The sequence below is a fragment of the Lethenteron reissneri genome, chromosome 15 (genome assembly GCF_015708825.2).
Source record: "Lethenteron reissneri isolate LAM-NWPU_2019-01 chromosome 15, ASM1570882v1, whole genome shotgun sequence".
NCBI classification, from domain to species: Eukaryota; Metazoa; Chordata; class Hyperoartia; order Petromyzontiformes; family Petromyzontidae; genus Lethenteron; species Lethenteron reissneri.
In genome coordinates this window covers 11395613-11416364 of record NC_083793.1, presented here as the reverse complement: position 1 = coordinate 11416364, position 20752 = coordinate 11395613, and the positions used below count along the sequence as shown (strand labels likewise).

At 55.2% G+C, this 20752-nt stretch overlaps 2 protein-coding genes across 2 annotated transcripts in view; one reads left to right on the top strand and one right to left on the bottom strand.

The window, feature by feature from the left end:
* The window catches only part of LOC133342717 (prestin-like), a 28192-nt gene extending 19706 nt beyond the window's left edge, over nucleotides 1-8486 (top strand). Inside the window, exons 14-19 of the mRNA XM_061552053.1 lie at nucleotides 751-843; nucleotides 3573-3653; nucleotides 5574-5813; nucleotides 6553-6607; nucleotides 6722-6885; nucleotides 8133-8486. Coding sequence (XP_061408037.1) covers nucleotides 751-843; nucleotides 3573-3653; nucleotides 5574-5813; nucleotides 6553-6607; nucleotides 6722-6885; nucleotides 8133-8153 — 654 coding nt within the window. The 3' untranslated portion in view covers nucleotides 8154-8486. The remainder of the gene's footprint in view (nucleotides 1-750; nucleotides 844-3572; nucleotides 3654-5573; nucleotides 5814-6552; nucleotides 6608-6721; nucleotides 6886-8132) is intronic.
* LOC133342716 (actin-related protein 2/3 complex subunit 4) lies at nucleotides 8416-20491 on the bottom strand. The gene is made up of 6 exons (XM_061552052.1): nucleotides 20357-20491; nucleotides 16360-16478; nucleotides 13426-13537; nucleotides 13205-13300; nucleotides 11663-11833; nucleotides 8416-9154 (listed from the first exon to the last, which is right to left on the bottom strand). The coding sequence occupies exons 1-6, from the start codon at nucleotides 20357-20359 to the stop codon at nucleotides 9149-9151; spliced, it is 507 nt and encodes a 168-aa protein (XP_061408036.1). The 5' UTR covers nucleotides 20360-20491; the 3' UTR covers nucleotides 8416-9148.
* Between the last annotated feature and the right edge of the window lie 261 nt (nucleotides 20492-20752).

The following is a 20752-nucleotide window of genomic DNA, read 5'->3' as shown; positions in this document are numbered from 1 at the left end:
TCATCACAATCACCACAACCATCGTCAACATCGTCAGCACAACCATACTACCATCATAAACCATAATATCACCAATGTCACCAACAACATCACAACACCCAATCGCTATCAACGACTGCCACTTGCCACTCGGTGAAAGCGACACCACCGCAGCCATCACCACCAAAGACGAAGATCCCCCGTGTAGCCTCTAACAGAATGTTGGGGCAAGTGCTGTTAACGAGTAACGCCTATGAAGGCCGAGCCGGTACACGAGGGGGGTGGGTGCCCAGCACCACGCCCGACCGCCTTTATCTCCCCAGTAGCGATGTTCACACACCACGCCAGGTACTCATTTGAGGCCAAGTCGACCTATGGTGGGAGGCCCAAGACCGGTTCAGATAATCGTCACCGGTGTTGGCCGCGAGCCGGAATCGAACTCGCGGTAACCGTGTTTTTGTCGCGCAGCCGCTCGCTAACCGCCGTGCTAACCACCACTACTAACTACCACTGCCAACCACCGCCACCAACCACCACCGCTAACCACCACCACCAACCACCACCACCGCAAACCACCACCACTAAGACCGCTAACCACCACCGCTAATCACGACCACTAACCACCACTGCTAACCACCACCACAAAGAGCTTCCAAACACCGGGCCGTGAGCCTCCGCCCCGCTCTCTGTGATGTAACCGGGTCACGTGGTGTGTGGCGACCACACGCTGGCTGGGTGCGGGGTGGTGGTGGTCGCTGCCTCTCTGTGCAGGCTCGGGAGTTGCCCGGCGTGAAGATCTTCCGGGCGAACGCCGCCCTCTACTTCGCCAACGTCGAGCTCTACGTGCGTGCCCTCGTCAAGAAGGTGATATATGCCTAGGGGTGGCAGGGGGGTGACAGGGGGTGGTGGCTCCTCACCCCCTCTGTTGTTGCTGTTCTACCCGCCATTCGCCACTAAGTGACGGCGACGTAACCGCGGCGCCCGTGCCAGGCCAGGTGCACTTTGAGGCCATCACGTGAAGTGTCGAAGGCTTCGCTGCTAACAGGAGGAGGTCTTGGGACAGACCCAGCAGGTGCCATGCATTGGCTGATTGAGATGACCGGTAGATGCACCAGCTGTACCCCCTACTGTGCCAACTTGCTACATTTTAGCCACCCGCCGCTCCGCTCATTGCTGTGAGCGGCTAAAATGCAGGAACATAGACGCACGGGTACATAGACACACGAGGGCACACGCGGGAATACACGGGTACACGTGGGTGCCGTGGGTTTGGCTGACTTGAGATGTCCGGTAGATGCACCAGCCTCACCCCCTCACCCCCACCCCAGAGTGGGGGGGGGGGTTCAGCGTGGTCGTCGTTCAACCACGTGCCCAGCGCTGCGCTGTCTAGGCGAGGCCATCGCGCCCGCACGCACGGCCGTCAGCCGGCGCTGTGGAGGTCAACCATCAGTGGGGGTTGGTGGATTGCTGCATACTTGAGGCCGACCCAAACTGAATTTCTGGTTTCGGCCGAAACCGAAAGTAAAAAATTGACTTTCGGCCGAAACCGAAAGTATGCCGAAAGAGGCCATTTGCCAACTTTTGGCGCCGAAACCGAATTTCGATCGGCCTCTCCTGCACACCGGTGTTGTGCTGAGACTCCATTCCTTCGCCCGTGGGCGGCAAGGGGGTGCCGTACCCCTCGGCTCGCCCAGGTGAAGGCGGTGGAGCAGCAAGTGAACCAGTCGCCATCTGTGTCCATCTGTACGGGGATAAAGCGTTGCGCCCCCTCGCGCAAGGCGTCGGGGTTTCCTTCCGGGAATCTTTGGGGGAAAAAGAGCTTCATAGCTCATCGGATTCCTCCAGTGTGAATACATATTCCGGTTTTCTCCGGGTTGCTCCGGTGTCTTGCCACACGTGTATAGTAACAAACGCAGATCGTCATTCATTGGCCCGAAAACATCTTGAAAATAAAAACCCAACGGAGCAGCAGCAGCAGCAGCAGGACCCTCCTGAGAAAGTTCGAGGGCTCAGTGCGACTCTCTCGGGATAAATAGGTCGTCTCATCTCATCGAGGATGAGATTTTGTCAAAGCACTTTACAAGTGACTTTACCGAAAAAAACTAAGAGTATGAATCCTTGCAGTCACGAAAGCTTCAAATCGAGAATCACTTTACAAGAATTATAAATGGTACATTCGCTATTGGCTGATGATGATGGATGGAGTTTGAGTTGTTGTGGAGGGGAAGGGATGGTAAGGAAGGGCGATAATAGGGCAAGGAAGGGCTGGCGAGGTTAGGAAGGGGGAGAGGTAGGATGGCAAGGGAGGGTGATGATAGGGCAAGGGAGGGTGGTGGAGTTAGGTAGGGGAAGGCGGGAGGATGGTGAAGGGTTTAAGGACGAAGGCAGCGAGTAGTATGATCACGAACACGCGGGAGGCCGCGCCTCCACCCTCCGATTGCACCGGGGTCGACTCTCTCGAGTTGGTCGACTCTCTCGAGTTGGTCGACTCTCTCGAGTTGGTGGACTCGGCCGATCGTCGGGTTGCGGAGGTCTCCTTGTAAATGTGGAAGATGTCTCAATCGTAAATGTTGGCGTGGGTTTTACTCTCGAACACACAACCGGTGTGCTGTACTCGTAACGACGTTTTGTCTACGTGACAAACCTTATTAATTGGTTGTGTCGGGTGGTGGCGGGTTTAACGACACATTCACATTTACGCGATCTAACCCAAAAACCTCTTACGGAGGTCTCCTTGTGGGAGCAGCCGGGAGTTCTCCCCTGTGAATGATAGAAACTAAAACTATTTTTTATTTGACCAGGTAAGGCCCACTGAGCTATGTAGCTCTTTGACAGAAGCGACGTGGCTATCACGAAGGAAAGCTCAATGAAGCGGGGCTCAGCATCACCACGTGGACATTTATAGCAGCAGCCAAACACTCGAAACGCGTGACGTTGTTTCTAAATGTGCAGGGGAAATACCGGAGGACCCAGAGACACGCAAACTCCAAAAATACAGCAGGCGTCAGGATTGGGATCAAACCCACGACCTCATGTGTACCAGGCGATGGAGTTAACATCTCATAGCCACCGTGATGATGATGAGACAGAGACACGCAAACTCCAAATATACAGCAGGCGTCAGGATTGGGATCAAACCCACGACCTCCTGTGTACCAGGCGAGGGAGTTAACATTTCATAGCCACCGTGATGATGATGAGACAGAGACACGCAAACTCCAAATATACAGCAGGCGTCAGGATTGGGATCAAACCCACGACCTCCTGTGTACCAGGCGAGGGAGTTAACATCTCATAGCCACCGTGATGATGATGAGACAGAGACACGCAAACTCCAAATATACAGCAGGCGTCAGGATTAGGATCAAACCCACGACCTCCTGCGTACCAGGCGAGGGAGTTAACATCTCATAGCCACCGTGATGATGTTGAGACAGAGACACGCAAACTCCAAATATACAGCAGGCGTCAGGATTGGGATCAAACCCACAACCTCCTGCGTACCAGGCGAGGGAGTTAACATCTCATAGCCACCGTGAACGCGATGCGCCGTCGCGAGTCGGCGCCGCTCACCGCGTGACATCGGTTCGCAGACGGGGCTCCTGGAGCAGGCTCGGGCTCCAGACAGGAGGTGCTCCAGGCACAGAGCTCACGGGGCTCCAGGGAACAACAAGGCGAGACGACTCATCCTCCTCCCACGCCTTCTCCTTCACTCCTCCACTCACTCCTCCACTCACTCCTCCTCCTCCAATCACACCTCTCGCACCTCTTCCACTCACACTGCCGCCACTCACACCTTATCCACTCGCGCCGCGGTGGCGACATGTTCACCACCTCGCCTGGTGTACAGGACGTGGGTTCAATCCTGACCCTGGCACGTACTGTACATTTTTTGGACTTTGCGTGTCTCTCTCCCCGTGGTCGCGTGGATTTTTCTCAGGTCCTCCACATTTATAATTCATTATGTAACACGATTTTTGTCGCTGGGTAGTGTTATTTTTTAATTGCTTATGCCTAAAAAGTATAGAAGATGGCTATTATTGCCCAAAAACTTTGCTTTTGTGACCAGTACTTTATGTGAAGGAATGACACAAATGCACACGTTTTCTCATTGAAAATAGGTACATTTCAACATATCACTGTCCTGGTCACAAAAGCAAAGTTTGTGGGAATAGCCATTTTCTGTACTTTTAAAGCATAAACAATTAGGAAATAACACTTATTACCCAGGAACAAATTTATTTTTTACACAGTGAATCAACATCACGCATTTAGAGTATTTGGCTGCTATAGATTTTCACGTGACAATCCACTTCGTTATCATTGGTGATTGCCAGGTCGCTTCTGAAAAATCGATACACAGCTCAGTGGGACGCACCTTGGTTAGATAAAAAATAGTTGTAATAGTTTATAGTTGTGCCTTCGCTCACACCCCATCCACCCACACCATCTACCCCCTTAGCAATTCATACCCCAAAGACAAAGATCTGCCGTATAGCCTTAGCAGACTGTTGGGGCAAGTGCTGTTAGCGAGCACTTAATGAAGGCCGGCACGGCACATGAGGGAGGGGGTGGGTGGCCAGCACCACGCCCGACCGCCTTTGCCTCCTGAGCGTCGATGTTCACTACACATCGCAAACAGGTACTCATACGAGGCCGAGTCGACCTAGGGGAGGGCCAGGACCGGGTCCAGATATTCGTCATCGTTATTGATCGCGAGCAGGAATCGAATTAGGGTCGCCGGGTTCGTAGCGCAGCGCGCTAACTGCTACAGGACCGCTTCTCCACTCACACCCTGACAGCCACCTACTATAACTCCACCCCCAAGCCAGACCTGAATTCACTCGCTTGCACGCAACTCCCATCGCTTCATCTCTCATCTCCTCCACTCGCTCTCTCTTCACTCTCATCTCATCGTCCACTCGCGCCTCGTCAACTTTCACCTCCTCCAGGACCCAGCACCGATGCAGCCACGGACAGACGATGGCCACCCGACATCTGTGAAAATGCAATAACCACGCACATCTATAGGATTGTGTTGACCCTGGTGATGTAATGACCCGGCTGATGAGTCGGGTAATCATGAGCCTACTGATACCTAGAACAATGAATGACACATGTTGAAATGATGAAAGAGCGATTCCAATTACACCCGTCATTGACACTGCCGTCTATGACCCTGGCTACGCCTATGGAAATATTATGACCGCTGACAGATGTCCGTGACCCCGCCGTACATGACAGTGTTCTTGACCAATTTTCAGATTGGGGCCACTTTCGCCGATAAGACATCATCAGTGTGAGCGAGGGACCGCCACACCACGTGAAACCACTGGGGGGTGTGACGGCAGCACGAGGATGATGGGGGGTGTTCTCAAACGTTGTGTATTGTCTGGGGTGAAGGGGGGAGGGGCGCACGTTCAGGGGGCCGCAACTAAAGGCCACCAGAGGGCCGCCAGTGGCCCTGCAACGAACACCGGCACAGTGGAAACGCGATGACCTTCCCCGCTGCCCACGATACCGATGGCCCCACCGACTCCTCCTGGTCACTCGGCGATGTGGCCGCGCCCCCCTCCCCTCCCCCCCATCTGCAGGTGGCGCCGGCCACGGGAGACGGGGCCCAGATGCCGGCGCCCGGTGCCGAGCCGGGGCTGGCGGTGGAGCCGGCGGGGAGGGAGTGCGCGCTCGGGCTGCCGGGGCTGCCGGGGCTGCCGGGGCTGATGGCGCCGGACACGGAGGACCGCGCGGCTCCCCGGCCCGCCATCCACTCGCTCATTCTGGACTTCTCTCCGGTCAACCTGGTGGACACCGTTGCCGTGAAGACCCTCAAGACGGTGAGGGCACGTGGAGGGCACGTGGAGGCGTAACCCAGGCGGGCCGTGTCGCTGCTCGCCGATTCACTCCACAGTCACTCGAACTACCGGTGGCCAGTCAACTTCTTTCGTACCGTACGTAGCCAACCGTGGCGAATCGGAGGCGTGGGGGGGGGGGGGGCAACAAACTGAAAGATGTAATGACCATCTTAGCCAAACGCCGCTGCGAGAATGACCGGAGTTCGCGTGATTTAATGTGTTTTTTTGCGTGCATTCATTGGTGACCGTACCTGGGCCCATCAACTCAACACGCTTGAGAATCCGGTTTAATCACATGGTGGCTTGAAACCTGAATTAGAACCTAGCATCTCAGCATCGCTGGCTCAGCGTTCTTGACCTCCGAGCCACCCGGCCACCTCCCCGTATGGATCTGATGGGACAACGACGTCTTCCGGAGCCGAGATCCTCGCCACTCGCAATTCCCGCCCACAAAACGATGACGTGAGACCACGGGGCGGATAGGCCATCAGGAGCACGGGTAGCAGTGGTCATCCGCTAGCGGACACATCCAGCAGGCGCATCTCCCCAACGTGAGAGCACGACTCTCGAGCCGGGGCCTGGCTCGACGTCCCCGGGAAGGGTAACCGTTATCGGCCTGCGACTGCGCTCGGCACAAAGCGCCGTGGCGACGTCCCCGCCACTTGCTGGCGAATGGCGGCTCCTGCTGTTGTTGTTGTTGTGCTCGGCGTGTGCGTCACAGGCCATGGCGGGGCTGGGCGCGATGGGCCTGGAGGTGTGCATCGCCGCCTGTCAGGGTAAGGGCTGAGCTCGCACACCGTCGACCCGCACCCCCGCGTTGCCGCGCCCGCACGGTCGTGACGGTGGCACCGTGCCCGTCACCGTCTCCCCCACCCCGCCCCCCATACGAGGAGACTGCGTCCTGGAGCAACTCCACTCCTGTGGGTTCTTCACGCCCGGCGTCACGGAGACGGGCACAGCAACGGACCCGGCAGGCGCGGACCCGGGAGGCGCCAGGCTGTTCCCCAGCGTGCACGCGGCTGCCGTCCACTGCCTGCAGCGGGGCCGGAGCGGGGTACGCACGGCCAACGCCGCAGCGCAGGCACGCAGCGCAACCACGCAGCGCAACCACGCAGCGCAACCACGCAGCGCTACCACGCAGCGCAACCACGCAGCGCAACCACGCAGCGCTACCACGCAGCGCAACCACGCAGCGCAACCACGCAGCGCAACCACGCAGCGCTACCACGCAGCGCAACCACGCAGCGCTACCACGCAGCGCTACCACGCAGCGCAACCACGCAGCGCTACCACGCAGCGCAACCACGCAGCGCAACCACGCAGCGCAACCACGCAGCGCAACCACGCAGCGCAACCACGCAGCGCAACCACGCAGCGCAACCACGCAGCGCAACCACGCAGCGCAACCACGCAGCGCAACCACGCAGCGCAACCACGCAGCGCTACCACGCAGCGCAACCACGCAGCGCTACCACGCAGCGCAACCACGCAGCGCTACCACGCAGCGCAACCACGCAGCGCAACCACGCAGCGCTACCACGCAGCGCAACCACGCAGCGCTACCACGCAGCGCTACCACGCAGCGCAACCACGCAGCGCTACCACGCAGCGCTACCACGCAGCGCTACCACCCAGTGCAACCACGTCAGCGCTACCACGCAGTGCAACCACGCAGCGCTACCACGCAGCGTTACCACGCAGCGTTACCACGCAGTGCAACCACGCAGCGCTACCACGCGCTACCACGCAGTGCAACCACACAGTGCAACCACGCAGCGCTACCACGCCGAGCATGGAAGCCGTCTCCGCACCGGTGCCTGGAGTGGGAGGGGCGCGGTTTGGAGCCAGTCGGGTAGATGAGGGCACGCAGCTCCGCCGAGGCTCTCCACTGCCCACCGGGCGCCGTTGCCAAGCTCCCTGGCCCCGCGGTCTCCCGTCGCGGTCGGTAGAAACGCTTGCGGCATCGCTCGGCTGTCCACGGGGGTGGGGGGGGGACTGCTCCCCACACCATCAGCCATGCCAGGGATTCAATCGCCAACTTGCTTATTTGCCCACGCACCTATTCGCAGACTTTCACCCGCTCACTTTGACCAACCCACCCTACCCCCACCCACCCACAAATCCGTTCACTTCCAACCACTGCCTTGCACGAGCTCACCCACACCCTTCGCTTACACCCAACGACCCATCCACCCGCCGACCCGCTCACTCACTCAACTCCTCACCCACTCGTGCTTTCACCATTCAGCGACTCTTTCACCTCGACCGCCCACGCTTTTCCCCTTGGTCCCCTGCCCACAGGTGCACACGGAGCTGGGGTGAGCTGGGGTGAGCTGGGGTGAGCTGGGGTGAGCTGGGGTGAGCTGGGGTGAGCCGGGGGTGGCGCGGAGGAGCGCGAGATCCACCCGACGAGCCGCGAGGAGCTGCTGCTGCTGCCTCCTTGCCCGCCAACCCGCCCGGCGCCCCGTTAGCGTAGACTTAGAAATAATAAAGGACTGCTTTGAAAAAAAACAAAAAAAACCACGATGGTCGGTCGAATCCCATTTTTTTTGCGTCTCCCTCGAGCAAGAGCACATCACGTGGGTCGGCGAGCTGCGGTCGTTTTTATTCGGATGCTCCAGTGACAAAACTTGCGGCACTCGCATGGGCCCAGACCCCCCACCGCCCTCCCGTGTCCCCCCCACACACCGCCGCCCCCCTCTGCGCTTTACGCCGGGGCATCTTAAGGGCAGCGAACACGCGCTCTCCACCGCTGGGAGGTCGCGTCGCTGCCCCAGTGAACGAACGGCGAGAATACAATCTGAGAATACATTCTGAGAATACATTCTGAGAATAAAATTTGTGGGGGGGTGGGGGGCTCACGATTAGGGTTCACGGAGGGCTGTGCGCCGAGAGGGTGTTATTGCTATTATTGACGCCGTTCTTCCATCACGCTCGTTAGACCGCCCCCACTAAGCTGTCAATCAAAACCCGAGCGCCGTGACTCCCCCGCCCCCTCCCACGGGTGCACACCGGCGAGTGCTCGGCCCTGCCAGGCGAAGAGGAAGAAGAGGAGGCGCATACAAAGATGAGCCGGGGATGGAAATGGTTCTCAAAAGCGTGGCTGCTTACCGACTCATAAATGAATATGTATCGTCACTGACACCATCCGAATCACACGTCGTTTACAAGCGAGCCCACTACCGACAATTTTTTTGTACAAAAAAATCCGTGGAGGTCGCAGCACGCGCCGCGTGGACGCAAGCGGGGGGGGGGGGGGGGGGGGCGTCCGGTGGTCCTCGGCTGGGCACGTCTTGCAGGGCTCCCGCCGTCTCAGCCTAGAACTGTAACGACAAAGGCAGGAGGCGTCACCATCAGCACCGACGTCGCCACGGAATTTCATCCCGCAACCTCTCAGCAGCAGCCAGGCTCTAAATGAGCACCCGGAGGACCCCGAGCGAGTCACGGCGGTGACCGGGTCTCGAGTGCCGAGTGACTGACGGTAGCGAGCGCGTGAGCGAGTCTCAGGGAGTCTCTCTGCGAGGAGTCTCGGTGATGGCGAGTCTCTGTGATGGTGAGTCTCTGTGATGGTGAGTCTCAGTGGTGGTGAGTCTCAGTGGTGGTGAGTCTCAGTGGTGGTGAGTCTCAGTGGTGGTGAGTCTCTGTGGTGGTGAGTCTCTGTGATGGTGAGTCTCTGTGATGGTGAGTCTCAGTGGTGGTGAGTCTCAGTGGTGGTGAGTCTCAGTGGTGGTGAGTCTCTGTGATGGTGAGTCTCTGTGGTGGTGAGTCTCTGTGGTGGTGAGGTCTCAGTGGTGGTGAGTCTCAGTGGTGGTGAGTCTCTGTGGTGGTGAGTCTCAGTGGTGGTGAGTCTCAGTGGTGGTGAGTCTCTGTGTGGGTGAGTCCTAGTGGTGGTGAGTCTCAGTGGTGGTGAGTCTCAGTGGTGGTGAGTTCTCTGTGTGGTGAGTCTCAGTGGTGGTGAGTCTCAGTGGTGGTGAGGTCTCAGTGGTGGTGAGTCTCCGTGGTGGTGAGTCTCAGTGGTGGTGAGTCTCTGTGGTGGTGAGTCTCAGTGGTGGTGAGTCTCAGTGGTGGTGAGTCTCTGTGGTGGTGAGTCTCAGTGGATGGTGAGTCTCAGTGTGGTGAGTCTCGTGGTGGTGAGTCTCTGTGGTGGTGAGTCTCTGTGGTGGTGAGTCTCAGTGGTGGTGAGTCTCAGTGGTGGTGAGTCTCAGTGGTGGTGAGTCTCTGTGATGGTGAGTCTCTGTGATGGTGAGTCTCAGTGGTGGTGAGTCTCAGTGGTGGTGAGTCTCTGTGGTGGTGAGTCTCAGTGTGGTGAGTCTCAGTGGTGGTGAGTCTCTGTGGTGGTGAGTCTCTGTGGTGGTGAGTCTCTAGTGGTGGTGAGTCTCAGTGGTGGTGAGTCTCAGTGGTGGTGAGTCTCTGTGGTGGTGAGTCTCAGTGGTGGTTGAGTCTCAGTGGTGGTGAGTCTCAGTGGTGGTGAGTCTCTGTGATGGTGAGTCTCAGTGGTGGTGAGTCTCAGTGGTGGTGAGTCTCAGTGGTGGTGAGTCTCAGTGTCGGTGAGTCTCAGTGGCTGGTGAGTCTCAGTGGTGGGAGTCTCTGTGTGGTGAGTCTCTGTGGTGGTGAGTCTCAGTGGTGGTGAGTCTCAGTGGTGGGGAGGTCTCAGTGGTGGTGAGTCTCAGTGGTGGTGAGTCTCTGTGGTGGTGAGTCTCTGTGGTGGTGAGTCTCTGTGGTGGTGAGTCTCAGTGGTGGTGAGTCTCAGTGGTGGTGAGTCTCTGTGGTGGTGAGTCTCTGTGAGTGGTGAGTCTCAGTGGTGGTGAGTCTCTGTGGTGGTGAGTCTCAGTGGTGGTGAGTCTCAGTGGTGGTGGTGAGTCTCAGTGGTGGTGAGTCTCAGTGGTGGTGAGTCTCAGTGGTGGTGAGTCTCAGTGGTGGTGAGTCTCAGTGGTGGTGAGTCTCAGTGGTGGTGAGTCTCTGTGGTGGTGAGTCTCTGTGGTGGTGAGTCTCCGTGGTGGTGAGTCTCTGTGGTGGTGAGTCTCTGTGGTGGTGAGTCTCAGTGGTGGTGAGTCTCAGTGGTGGTGAGTCTCTGTGGTGGTGAGTCTCAGTGGTGGTGAGTCTCAGTGGTGGTGAGTCTCAGTGGTGGTGAGTCTCAGTGGTGGTGAGTCTCAGTGGTGGTGAGTCTCAGTGGTGGTGAGTCTCTGTGGTGGTGAGTCTCTGTGGTGGTGTCTCTGAGTGATGGTGAGTCTCTGTGGTGGTGAGTCTCTGTGGTGGTGTCTCTGTGATGGTGAGTCTCTGTGGTGGTGAGTCTCTGTGGTGGTGAGTCTCTGTGATGGTGAGTCTCTGTGGTGGTGAGTCTCAGTGGTGGTGAGTCTCAGTGGTGGTGAGTCTCAGTGGTGGTGAGTCTCAGTGATGGTGAGTCTCAGTGGTGTGAGTCTCTGTGGTGGTGAGTCTCAGTGGTGGTGAGTCTCAGTGGTGGTGAGTCTCAGTGGTGGTGAGTCTCAGTGGTGGTGAGTCTCAGTGATGGTGAGTCTCAGTGTTGGTGAGTCTCTGTGATGGTGAGTCTCTGTGGTGGTGAGTCTCAGCGGTGGTGAGTCTCAGTGGTGGTGAGTCTCAGTGGTGGTGAGTCTCAGTGGTGGTGAGTCTCAGTGGTGGCGAGTCTCTGTGATGGTGAGTCTCAGTGATGGAGAGTCTCTGTGGTGGTGAGTCTCTGTGATGGTGAGTCTGAGTGATGGTGAGTCTCTGTGATGGTGAGTCTCAGTGATGGTGAGTCTCTGAGGTGGTGAGTCTCTCTGTGATGAGTCTCGGTGATGGTGAGTCTCAGTGAGGGGTCTCGGTGATAGCCTCACGTTTTTTAGGAACTCCTCGGCCACTATGCGAGCGCGGGCGTTGACGGACAGCTTCATCTCGCTGATCTCTTTGTCGATCTCCTCCATGAAGTTGATGAGGAAGTCCACCAGCTTGTGCTTGTACATCTGCTCCGTGTGGAAGTTGGTGATGAGGAAGCTGATGTCGTAGCCCTGCGCAGCGCCCACAAAAGCGGGGAGGGGGGGAAGACGCCGTTTTCGATGTAGCAGGTGTAAGTGTACACCGCACACGGCACATCGCACACGGCACAGCGTACAAGGCACACCGTACATCGCACATGGCACACCGTACAGCGTACAGCGCACAGCGTACAGGACACACCGTACAGCGCACAGCGTACAGCGCACATCGTCTACGTGACACTGCACATGCCACACGGCACACTGTGTCTCAGTGCTATAAAGGGGGGGTAGAATTCCAGACCGGTTGATTGTCAACAAGTCTTCCAGACTACAGATGTTCCTGCATCTGTAGTCTGTCAACGAGTTTTTTTGCTTTAAAAAAATGGCAGCATTGATATAGGCCGATAGTTATTAGAAAATGACGATGGTCCAAGGTTTTGGTTCTTTAAGAAAATGGGGAAACGGGTGCGAGTTTTCAAGTCATGGAGGAACTGCGGCTTGACTGTAAACGAGTACCGATTACGTGGGGGAGTCAACAGCGGTTGTCCGATACAGTCTCAGCCCCACCGTAGAAATGTGGAGTTTCCAGCACTGGTCTAGGGGCTTCATGCAGGATGCGAGCGCCGCGTAAGTGCTCGTCGGAGCAGCAAATTCGCTTCCAAGTCGGTCGCACACCACCACACGCGCCGTCGTGTGTGCACTCCGCCATAAACACAACACGCACAGCACTAACACTGTGTGACACCACGCACTACCAGCTCAATCTCTCACGAGCTGTAAATACAGACACACACACACACACCCCTATGCCACAGGTGAATAGGTGAGACACGGGAATAAGGTTGAGGAATTAAGAGAAAAGGGTGACACAGGGGGGTGAAGTGTGACGACTAAAGTGAGGGCTAAGAGGTTAGGCAGGGAGGGTTAGAGGGGTGAGGAGGGCACCATGGTGGCTAGGAGATGTTAACCACCTCTCCGGGTATGCAGAGGGTCGCGGGTTCTATCCCGACCGTGACGCCTGCTGCTGTATATTTGGAGTTTGCGTGTCTCTCTCCCCGCGGTCGCGTGGAGTTTTTTCCGGGTCCTCCGGTTTTTTCCCTCCACATTTTACAATCAACGTCACCACGCGTTGAGAGTATTTGGCTGCTGTCAATTCCCATGCGACGACAAGCCACTTTCGCCGAGCCATCATTTGTGGTGGCCAGGATTGCTTCTGAAAAAGAGCTACATAGCTCAGTAGGGGCCTTACCTGGTGAAATAAAAAGTTTAGTTTAGTTAGTTTAGAGGTTTTGGAGAGGGGTGAGGAAGCTGAGACGTGTGTTTGAGGGCGAGGAGATGCGGGGAGGTGAGAGGCGAGGATGGGGGCGAGTGGTGAGGGGGCGGCGAGCGGTGAGGGGTTACCTCCACAGGTTTGCGCCGTAGAATGAAGAAGTTCTCCGCCCGCATCATCATGAAGCGCATGAACTTGTGGCACAAAATCTTCTCGATCTCATCGGCCTGGGGAGAGTGGCGGGGGGCGGGAGCAAGGTGCGTGTCAGGGCCCGCACGGGACACGGGGTGCGCATTTGAACGCGAGGCCAACGCGGGGGCCGGGTGCGTGCGCGCGAGCCCCCGAGCGGTACCTGCTTCACGGAGATGCTGATGCGCACGGAGTTGATGGAGCCCTCGATGAGGACCTTCTCCTTCTCGTTGCGGCTGATCATCACGGGCTGCAGCAGCAGCTCCTTGCCGCTCCTGCTCGGGGCAGCACGGGGACGGCGGCCGTTAACGCGCGCGAGGGTCCACGTGGTGCGGTTCGGCAAAGTGCCGTCACCCGCTTACGGTGAGATAAAACTCTCGCTCTGTCAGGGTGATTTCCTGCTCCTCAGATGAACATTGAGCCATTGGTGCTCATCTCTGCTTCACAGCCCTGAGCCACTGGTGGAAATTCCACATCCCGAAGTATGATGGGCCAAATCAACCTCCAACCAGGAGGTGAAACCTTGACGTGGAGCTGCTGTTTCTCCCCACTGAGCAACGTTGCCGGGCTTTCCCTGTATTCACCGTTGTGTGTTGTCTGTATTTCGGGAGCTGTGGGGTCTGACAGCCAGCACGAGGTCCGTTCACACAACGGTGCGAGTCTCCTCACTCCGCTCGCCACTTCTGACCACCAGCAGTATACATGTGTACACGACAGTTCGTCCATGATCAGAAGCTCTGCGGTGGCGAGATGTTACCGCTCTTGCCTGATATACAGGAGGTTGTGGGTTCGATCCAGGCCCTGAAGCCTGTGTATATTGATTTTGCATGTCTCTCTTCCTGTGGCTTTTTATCCGGGTCATCCAGTTTTTCCCTCTACATTTAGTATCAATAGGCGTTTTGATTATTTGGCTGCTATAAATTTCCACGTGAGAACCCACTTCGTTAAGCAATCATTTGTGGCCAGGTCACTTCGGAAAAAGATATAAATAGCTCAGTGGGCCTTCCTTGGTAAAATAAAACATAGGTTAAACAGTAGTTGAATAGTTTAACACGTAGGCTTTCGCGACCAATATTATGGAGCAGTTGCATAGTTATAAGTGCTGGCTCCCTGTGTTCTATGACTTCAGGAACGTGACCAGCATCTACGACTGAACAAGGCTAATCCACACGTCCTTCAACGGTGCAAGTTTATTGAATCTATCTGCGGTGCAACTCCAGAATGTACATGAGGACCCACATCTAATGGAGAGGGTCCCCTGTCTATAAACATCTGGCAGTTCACCAGCATTGGTTCAAGCATATTTGGAGACAATGAATTCTCAAAATGGCCCACAGTTGTTTCGCGTTGAACCAATTCCAACTGGATTAAAGCTCTCCCAGACGCGTGAAGGAGGTGGAACTATCTGCTTATTTGTTACTTTAATAGAATATACAGTGGTGTGAACTTGGAATAATATATTATTTTAGCTTAATTCTAGATTTGAAGCTTTCGTGACTGCAAGGATTCATACTCTTAGGTTTTGTCGGTAAAGTCACGTAGGTAAAATAATAATAATAAAATAATAATAATAATAAATGAAAATAACTAAATATAATCACGACGTTTCGGTGGAAACAAGTCTCCGTCTTCAGGTAGGACCATCACAGCCAAATTTACTGTATCAAGTTTTGATACAGTATTATTTTATTATAATATTTTACCTACGTGACTTTACCAAAAAAACCTAAGAGTATAATTTTAGCTTGTAACGCGCAACAGGCTTCCCGGGCTCTCGGGGGTCGCTGCGGGGCGGGGACTGGCGGTGCGACGCTGCACGCTTCACCTGCGCCAAGCGCCACCGCTTGTTGCGGCGCTGGCGGCGGGCCCAAGTCGAAGTTATCACGAGCGCACGACCCGATCGTGTGACCGAGCGCCCCGGCAACAATGACAAGTCAGAGCACGCAGGCAACTCGCTCGACGACTCGCAGGCGCTCTCCGGCCATTCCCATTCCTGGCCAAGTCTCTTCCCCGTCTGGTGACGAGAGCCCCGGGTGAACGCGATCGTCCTCCCATGTTGGCAAACGATTTCTAATTTGGACGTAACCTCTCTTCCTTGACCCACTTTATCTTGCCGATTAAAAACCTCTGCCCGTCCCAACTCATCGTCAGTCGTGCTCAATCTACTGCCGGATGAAATCCTCTCAAGCCGTTGCTGCCTCTCACGATCCCGCAAAGACAATAAATCCATCCATCGTGTGCACACGAAAGGATTTCATCACTCCATCTCCTCGGTGGACGTTCCATCCCGGGGGAGCCACTCCGTCATTCACCGCTGTCCACCACCATTCTTTTTAGCCATGACACATCCTGCCCACATCCACTCACCCTTTATTAAGAGTTTGGATGACATCATTAACCTGCGTGTGTTCTCTAATCAATGTATTTATGAACTACATTCCAAAATAAGATATCCTGAATCGTGTTTATTTTGTATGTACCCATTCCCAGCGCCTATTTAATAATATGGATGTTCAAATTATATTTTTTACTTAGTTTAGCCACCTCAGTCTAGTTATTTCGGCATAGCCATCTCAGTCTGACCACCTCAGCATAGCCACCTGAGTACAGCCACTAAGATAGTCATCTCAGCATAGCCACATCAGTATAGGCAACGCAGGAAAGCCACCCGAGCATAGCCACCTCAGCATAGGCATCTCAATCTAGCCACCTCAGTGCAGGCATACCTCTTATAGCACTGCCTCTGACAACGTTGTTTAAATAAATTCATTGAACTCAGTGCTGCAGCTTCCAGTCCAGGTGGAAGAGGTAAGAAGAGCAGGTGGAGGGAGGGAGCATGAGGAAACCGCAGGGAGGCAGGAGGGAGCAAGAGGGAGCAAGAGGGAGGGAGCAGGAGGGAGGGAGCACGGGCGACCAGGAGGGAGGGAGCATGAGGAAACCGCAGGGAGGGAGGGAGGAGGGAGCAAGAGGGAGGGAGGAGGAGCAGGAGGGAGCAGGAGAGAGGGAGCAGGAGGGAGCAGGAGCAGGGAGCAGGAGGGAGCATGAGAGGCAGCAGGAAGGAGGGAGCAAGAGGGAGGGAGCAGGAGGGACCACGTACCTCACTTCCACCTCGGGCTTGTTGTGCCGCTCCACGACTTGCGAGGAGAAGTTCTCCAGGCAGAGTGTGGCCTGTAGCGTGGCACGCACCGCATTCAGGTAGGGCCGCAGAGTCGCCGTCTGTACCACACACACGCACGCGTGCATCAAGGCGCACGCGCACACAGGCAGAAAGCGCTATTGTTGACTATTACGTAATTTTATTTTGGTCAGGACAGCCTCACTGAGACTCATGACTTTTTTTTACGAGGGTCCTCCCAAGTTTATTTCAGGTCTCAGCGAATGGTTTGTGTATACCGAGTAAATTGATGATCCGACACTCACCGATATGCTCCCATCACTCGCTCACCGACGTACAGTCGTTTCCTTATCACCCTTCTATAGCTATTATCATGGTCAATCTTCATATATATTTACCCTGTTAATTCTTCCTCCTATGTTGAGCGTTCATTCAACCAGCCTGTTACATCCCATCCATACTACGTTCAAACGCCACACTGCCGGTGGGGTGAGCAAAGCGTCGCTCTCCCTGTTGATATTGGGTGGAACCAACGGCTTAAAGTGGCTCCAAGATACGTAAACTCCGGGACCTCGTCGTGGTATTCATCACTGCTGCCACTCACCTCGACCACAGGGGCACCCACCCAATCAGCCAACCGAGTGGGGATGCGGTTAAGATGTGGACATATCACATCAGCCCCAACGCTTCGTAACGTCGCTTTTGCGTGGGCATTTAAAGAGGGCAGTTCAGCCGCTTATTAGGAAGTTAGAGAGGAGTTCCGTGTTTGTAAGGTCCTTGTGCTTCCCGTCTTAGACCCTCAAATCATTGGGGGTACCATCGGGAAAGTCATTTATCAGGTCTCTGCACAATCTGATAATTGACTGTGTCAAAACTGTATTGACTGCGCCTAGGGTTTGTATGCATATACTGTATGTTGAACTTATTTCGCACCGTACGTAGCCAACCACGCTAATCGAAGGTGCGGGGGAAGGATAACAAACTAAACACAAAAAGCAGTAATAAATAAATTAGCTTTCAATGTAGATTGAAAAGTGCATAGCTCCAGTGGCTTCCTAATATCGGAAGACCATTCCAGACTGCTGAATAAGGGCATCCGAAAGCGCCGCACGATGCAGTGACCCCACCGTCTTTCTTCGATTTGTTATCCAAGGATGATTCTGGCACAGAGGTCGCAAACGGGTTTTGATTCCTTACTCGTACCCAGCCGCACCAGGGTCGCAAACGGGTACCCGTACCCGGCTGGGTACGGGTAGCTGGGTATCGGGTAGGGTACGGGTATCGGGTACTCGGTCGCGACCTCTGTTCTGGCGTTTGCGTGATGGTTCGTGCACTCCTTGACAAAGCCAGCAAGGTAATAACACTGCCTTATAAGGAATATGTATATATGTAGTAGGCAACGGGGAGAGGTGAGACGCTACCTGTGGCCTACGTGCGGTGCAGGGCCACTGCTTGACACGTCACCTACTGCTGTTTATTACTTCGAAGGCCACACTGTTTATTGACAAAAGTTTTTGCATTTTCAAAATACCGTCTCCTTTACACTACACACATGGACAGCCTCCTCGACGCGGCGTGCCGCACAGCACGGGTTATTTGACCATACTTCCCCCCCCCCCCACATTGCCGGTCAGTGCAGATTTAAAGGCAGGGGGAACGTGGGCACGTGCGCATCATAAGACGTACAATGCAACCATTGACTTGACCACTCAGCTGGCTCTCAGATGGTTTTAAACAAGTAGTGTATCGTGGAGTAGCGTGGGGGCCGGCGGCATGTCCTTGTGGCAATAGGCGTTCGCTGCTTGTTGCAGAGGTTGGTAGTTTTTAATGCAGCGGCCGCCCTGATTAATACTGCGGGTATAATAATAGCCGGAGCAGCATGCTTCACATTGGACGTTAAGGACCCCCACCAAACCACACCCCCTGATGCCAATCGTAAGCGTTAAATATCTAACGTGTACACATTTGACAAATTCCAAAATCGCCCACACATTACTCAAATGGGATTCAGCAATTTGCGGAAATCGTCAGACTAATGCCCCCGGGATAGCTCTTGCAAATGAGACTCATCTCACGCCTCTTGTTCACCTTCCCACCTGGTTACATCAAACTAACTTAAACTAAATGGGTTTGATGCGCCGTCCTCTGCAGATCGTGTCGCCCCCACAGGGCCACCCACAGCAGTAGCAGCAGCGGCTGTCTGTTACTCTTTGGTGGTCACCCATTCCACAGCACTGAACGCGTTAAAAAAGCGAAAATATTACATTCCCTGATAGCGGGCCGTGAGTCTATCACGTGGGAAACGCACTGTTGACGATACCCAAAGATTGCTTATGTTGTTTTATCGACCCCAGGAGGGATAACGGGCTGAATTGTATATCTGTCAAGCCATATTATGGTTTACTCGTATTCTTGTACAGGGAAATTTAGTTTAGGTCCATACGGCATAGCTGTTTCAATACTGGCAATATATATATATATTTGCCTATTTGTGTGTTTATATCTTGTGATGGGACTTTGTAGGATAAACGTTGATATTTATAAGTGTGACCAATCAAGTCTGACATAGTCTGTAATAAGGGGTTGACAGGTATGGAATTGCAAGCACGACCCAACCAAACTCTAATCTCTCTCAGTTTCCGATGACGCAGTGGCGATGTGGCCAGAGGCAGCGACCACTCGGAACACCGACATCCGCTCCTGCACTGGAGACCCACAATCGCCGCCGCACGAATCACGCGCCGCCTCGGCTCGAGCGGCTACCCGGGACGATGTAGCGGGCACTTGATAACAGCGCCACTCTCGTAGTGCACTACACCACCACCACTGGTAGTGCACTACACCACCACCACTCTCGTAGTGCACTACACTATCACCACACTGGTAGTGCACTACACCACCACCACTGGAAGTGCACTACACCACCACCACCACCACCCTCGCAGTGCACACCACCACCACTGGAAGTGCACTACACCACCACCACTGGAAGTGCACTACACCACCACCACTGGTAGTGCACTACACCACCACAATGGAGTGCACTACACCACCACACTGGTAGTGCACTACACCACCACCACACTGGTAGTGCACTACACCACCACCACTCTCGTAGTGAACTACAGCACCACCACACGTAGTGCACTACACCACCACACTAGTAGTGCACTACACCACCACACTAGTAGTGCACTACACCACCACCACTCTCGTAGTGAACTACACCACCACCACTCTCGTAGTGAACTACAGCACCACCACACGTAATGCACTACACCACCACCACTGGTAGTGCACTACACCACCACACTGGTAGTGCACTACACCACCACCACACTGGTAGTGCACTACACCACCACCCTGGTAGTGCACTACACCACCACCACGGTAGTGCACTACACCACCACTCTCGTAGTGCACTACACCACCACCACTGGTAGTGCACTACACCATCAGAACTCTCGTAGTGCACTACACCACCACTGGTAGTGCACTACACCACCACCACTGGTAGTGCACTACACCACCACTCTAGTAGTGCACTACACCACCACCACCACTGGTAGTGCACTACACCACCACCACCACTGGTAGTGCACTACACCACCACTCTAGTAGTGCACTACACCACCACCACCACTGGTAGTGCACTACACCACCACTCTAGTAGTGCACTACACCACCACCACACTAGTAGTGCACTACACCACCACCACCACTGGTAGTGCACTACACCACCACTACTCTCGTAGTGAACGCAGCGGAACGCGGAAGCTAAAATCGCGGCCGCGCCCGCGCGCCGCTCCCACGGCTCCACGACTGCGGGGACGAGGCCGCGCAGTCCGCCAGTTCGCCACCGAGCCCCGCGCCACCGAGCCCCGGGCCGTGGCCGGTGGCCCTCGCAGCCCCGACCGGGGGCGATTTATCGCCCACGAAACGCACGAAACGACCCGAAGCGGCCCCGCCGCGCCCTCACCATGGCTGCGTTCCGTCTCCTCCCGTGCCGCGCGCTCACTGCGCATGCGCGCCCCGCCTGATTGACCCCCCCCCCCCCCCCACGAGGCACGGACCGAACCACTTTGCCCTGGCGCCGGGGGGGGGGGTAGAATCCCTACAATTGTTTATATTCCTACAATTACCAACAATTGTTGCTGAATTCAGACATGTCTATCTGGTGGCTTCTGCTTTACTCTTGTAAATTAACTGTAAACCATGTAGTTGCACAGCGATGGCGTAAAATGAGAAATTATCTGTTTGTAATTAAAGCGGCACACTTTACTTTAGGCGCCCCCCCTATGCGTGTAATGGGGAACGCCGCGTATTTTAAAAACATACCCCGTATAAGGCGAAACCCGCCCCCATTCGCGAACGC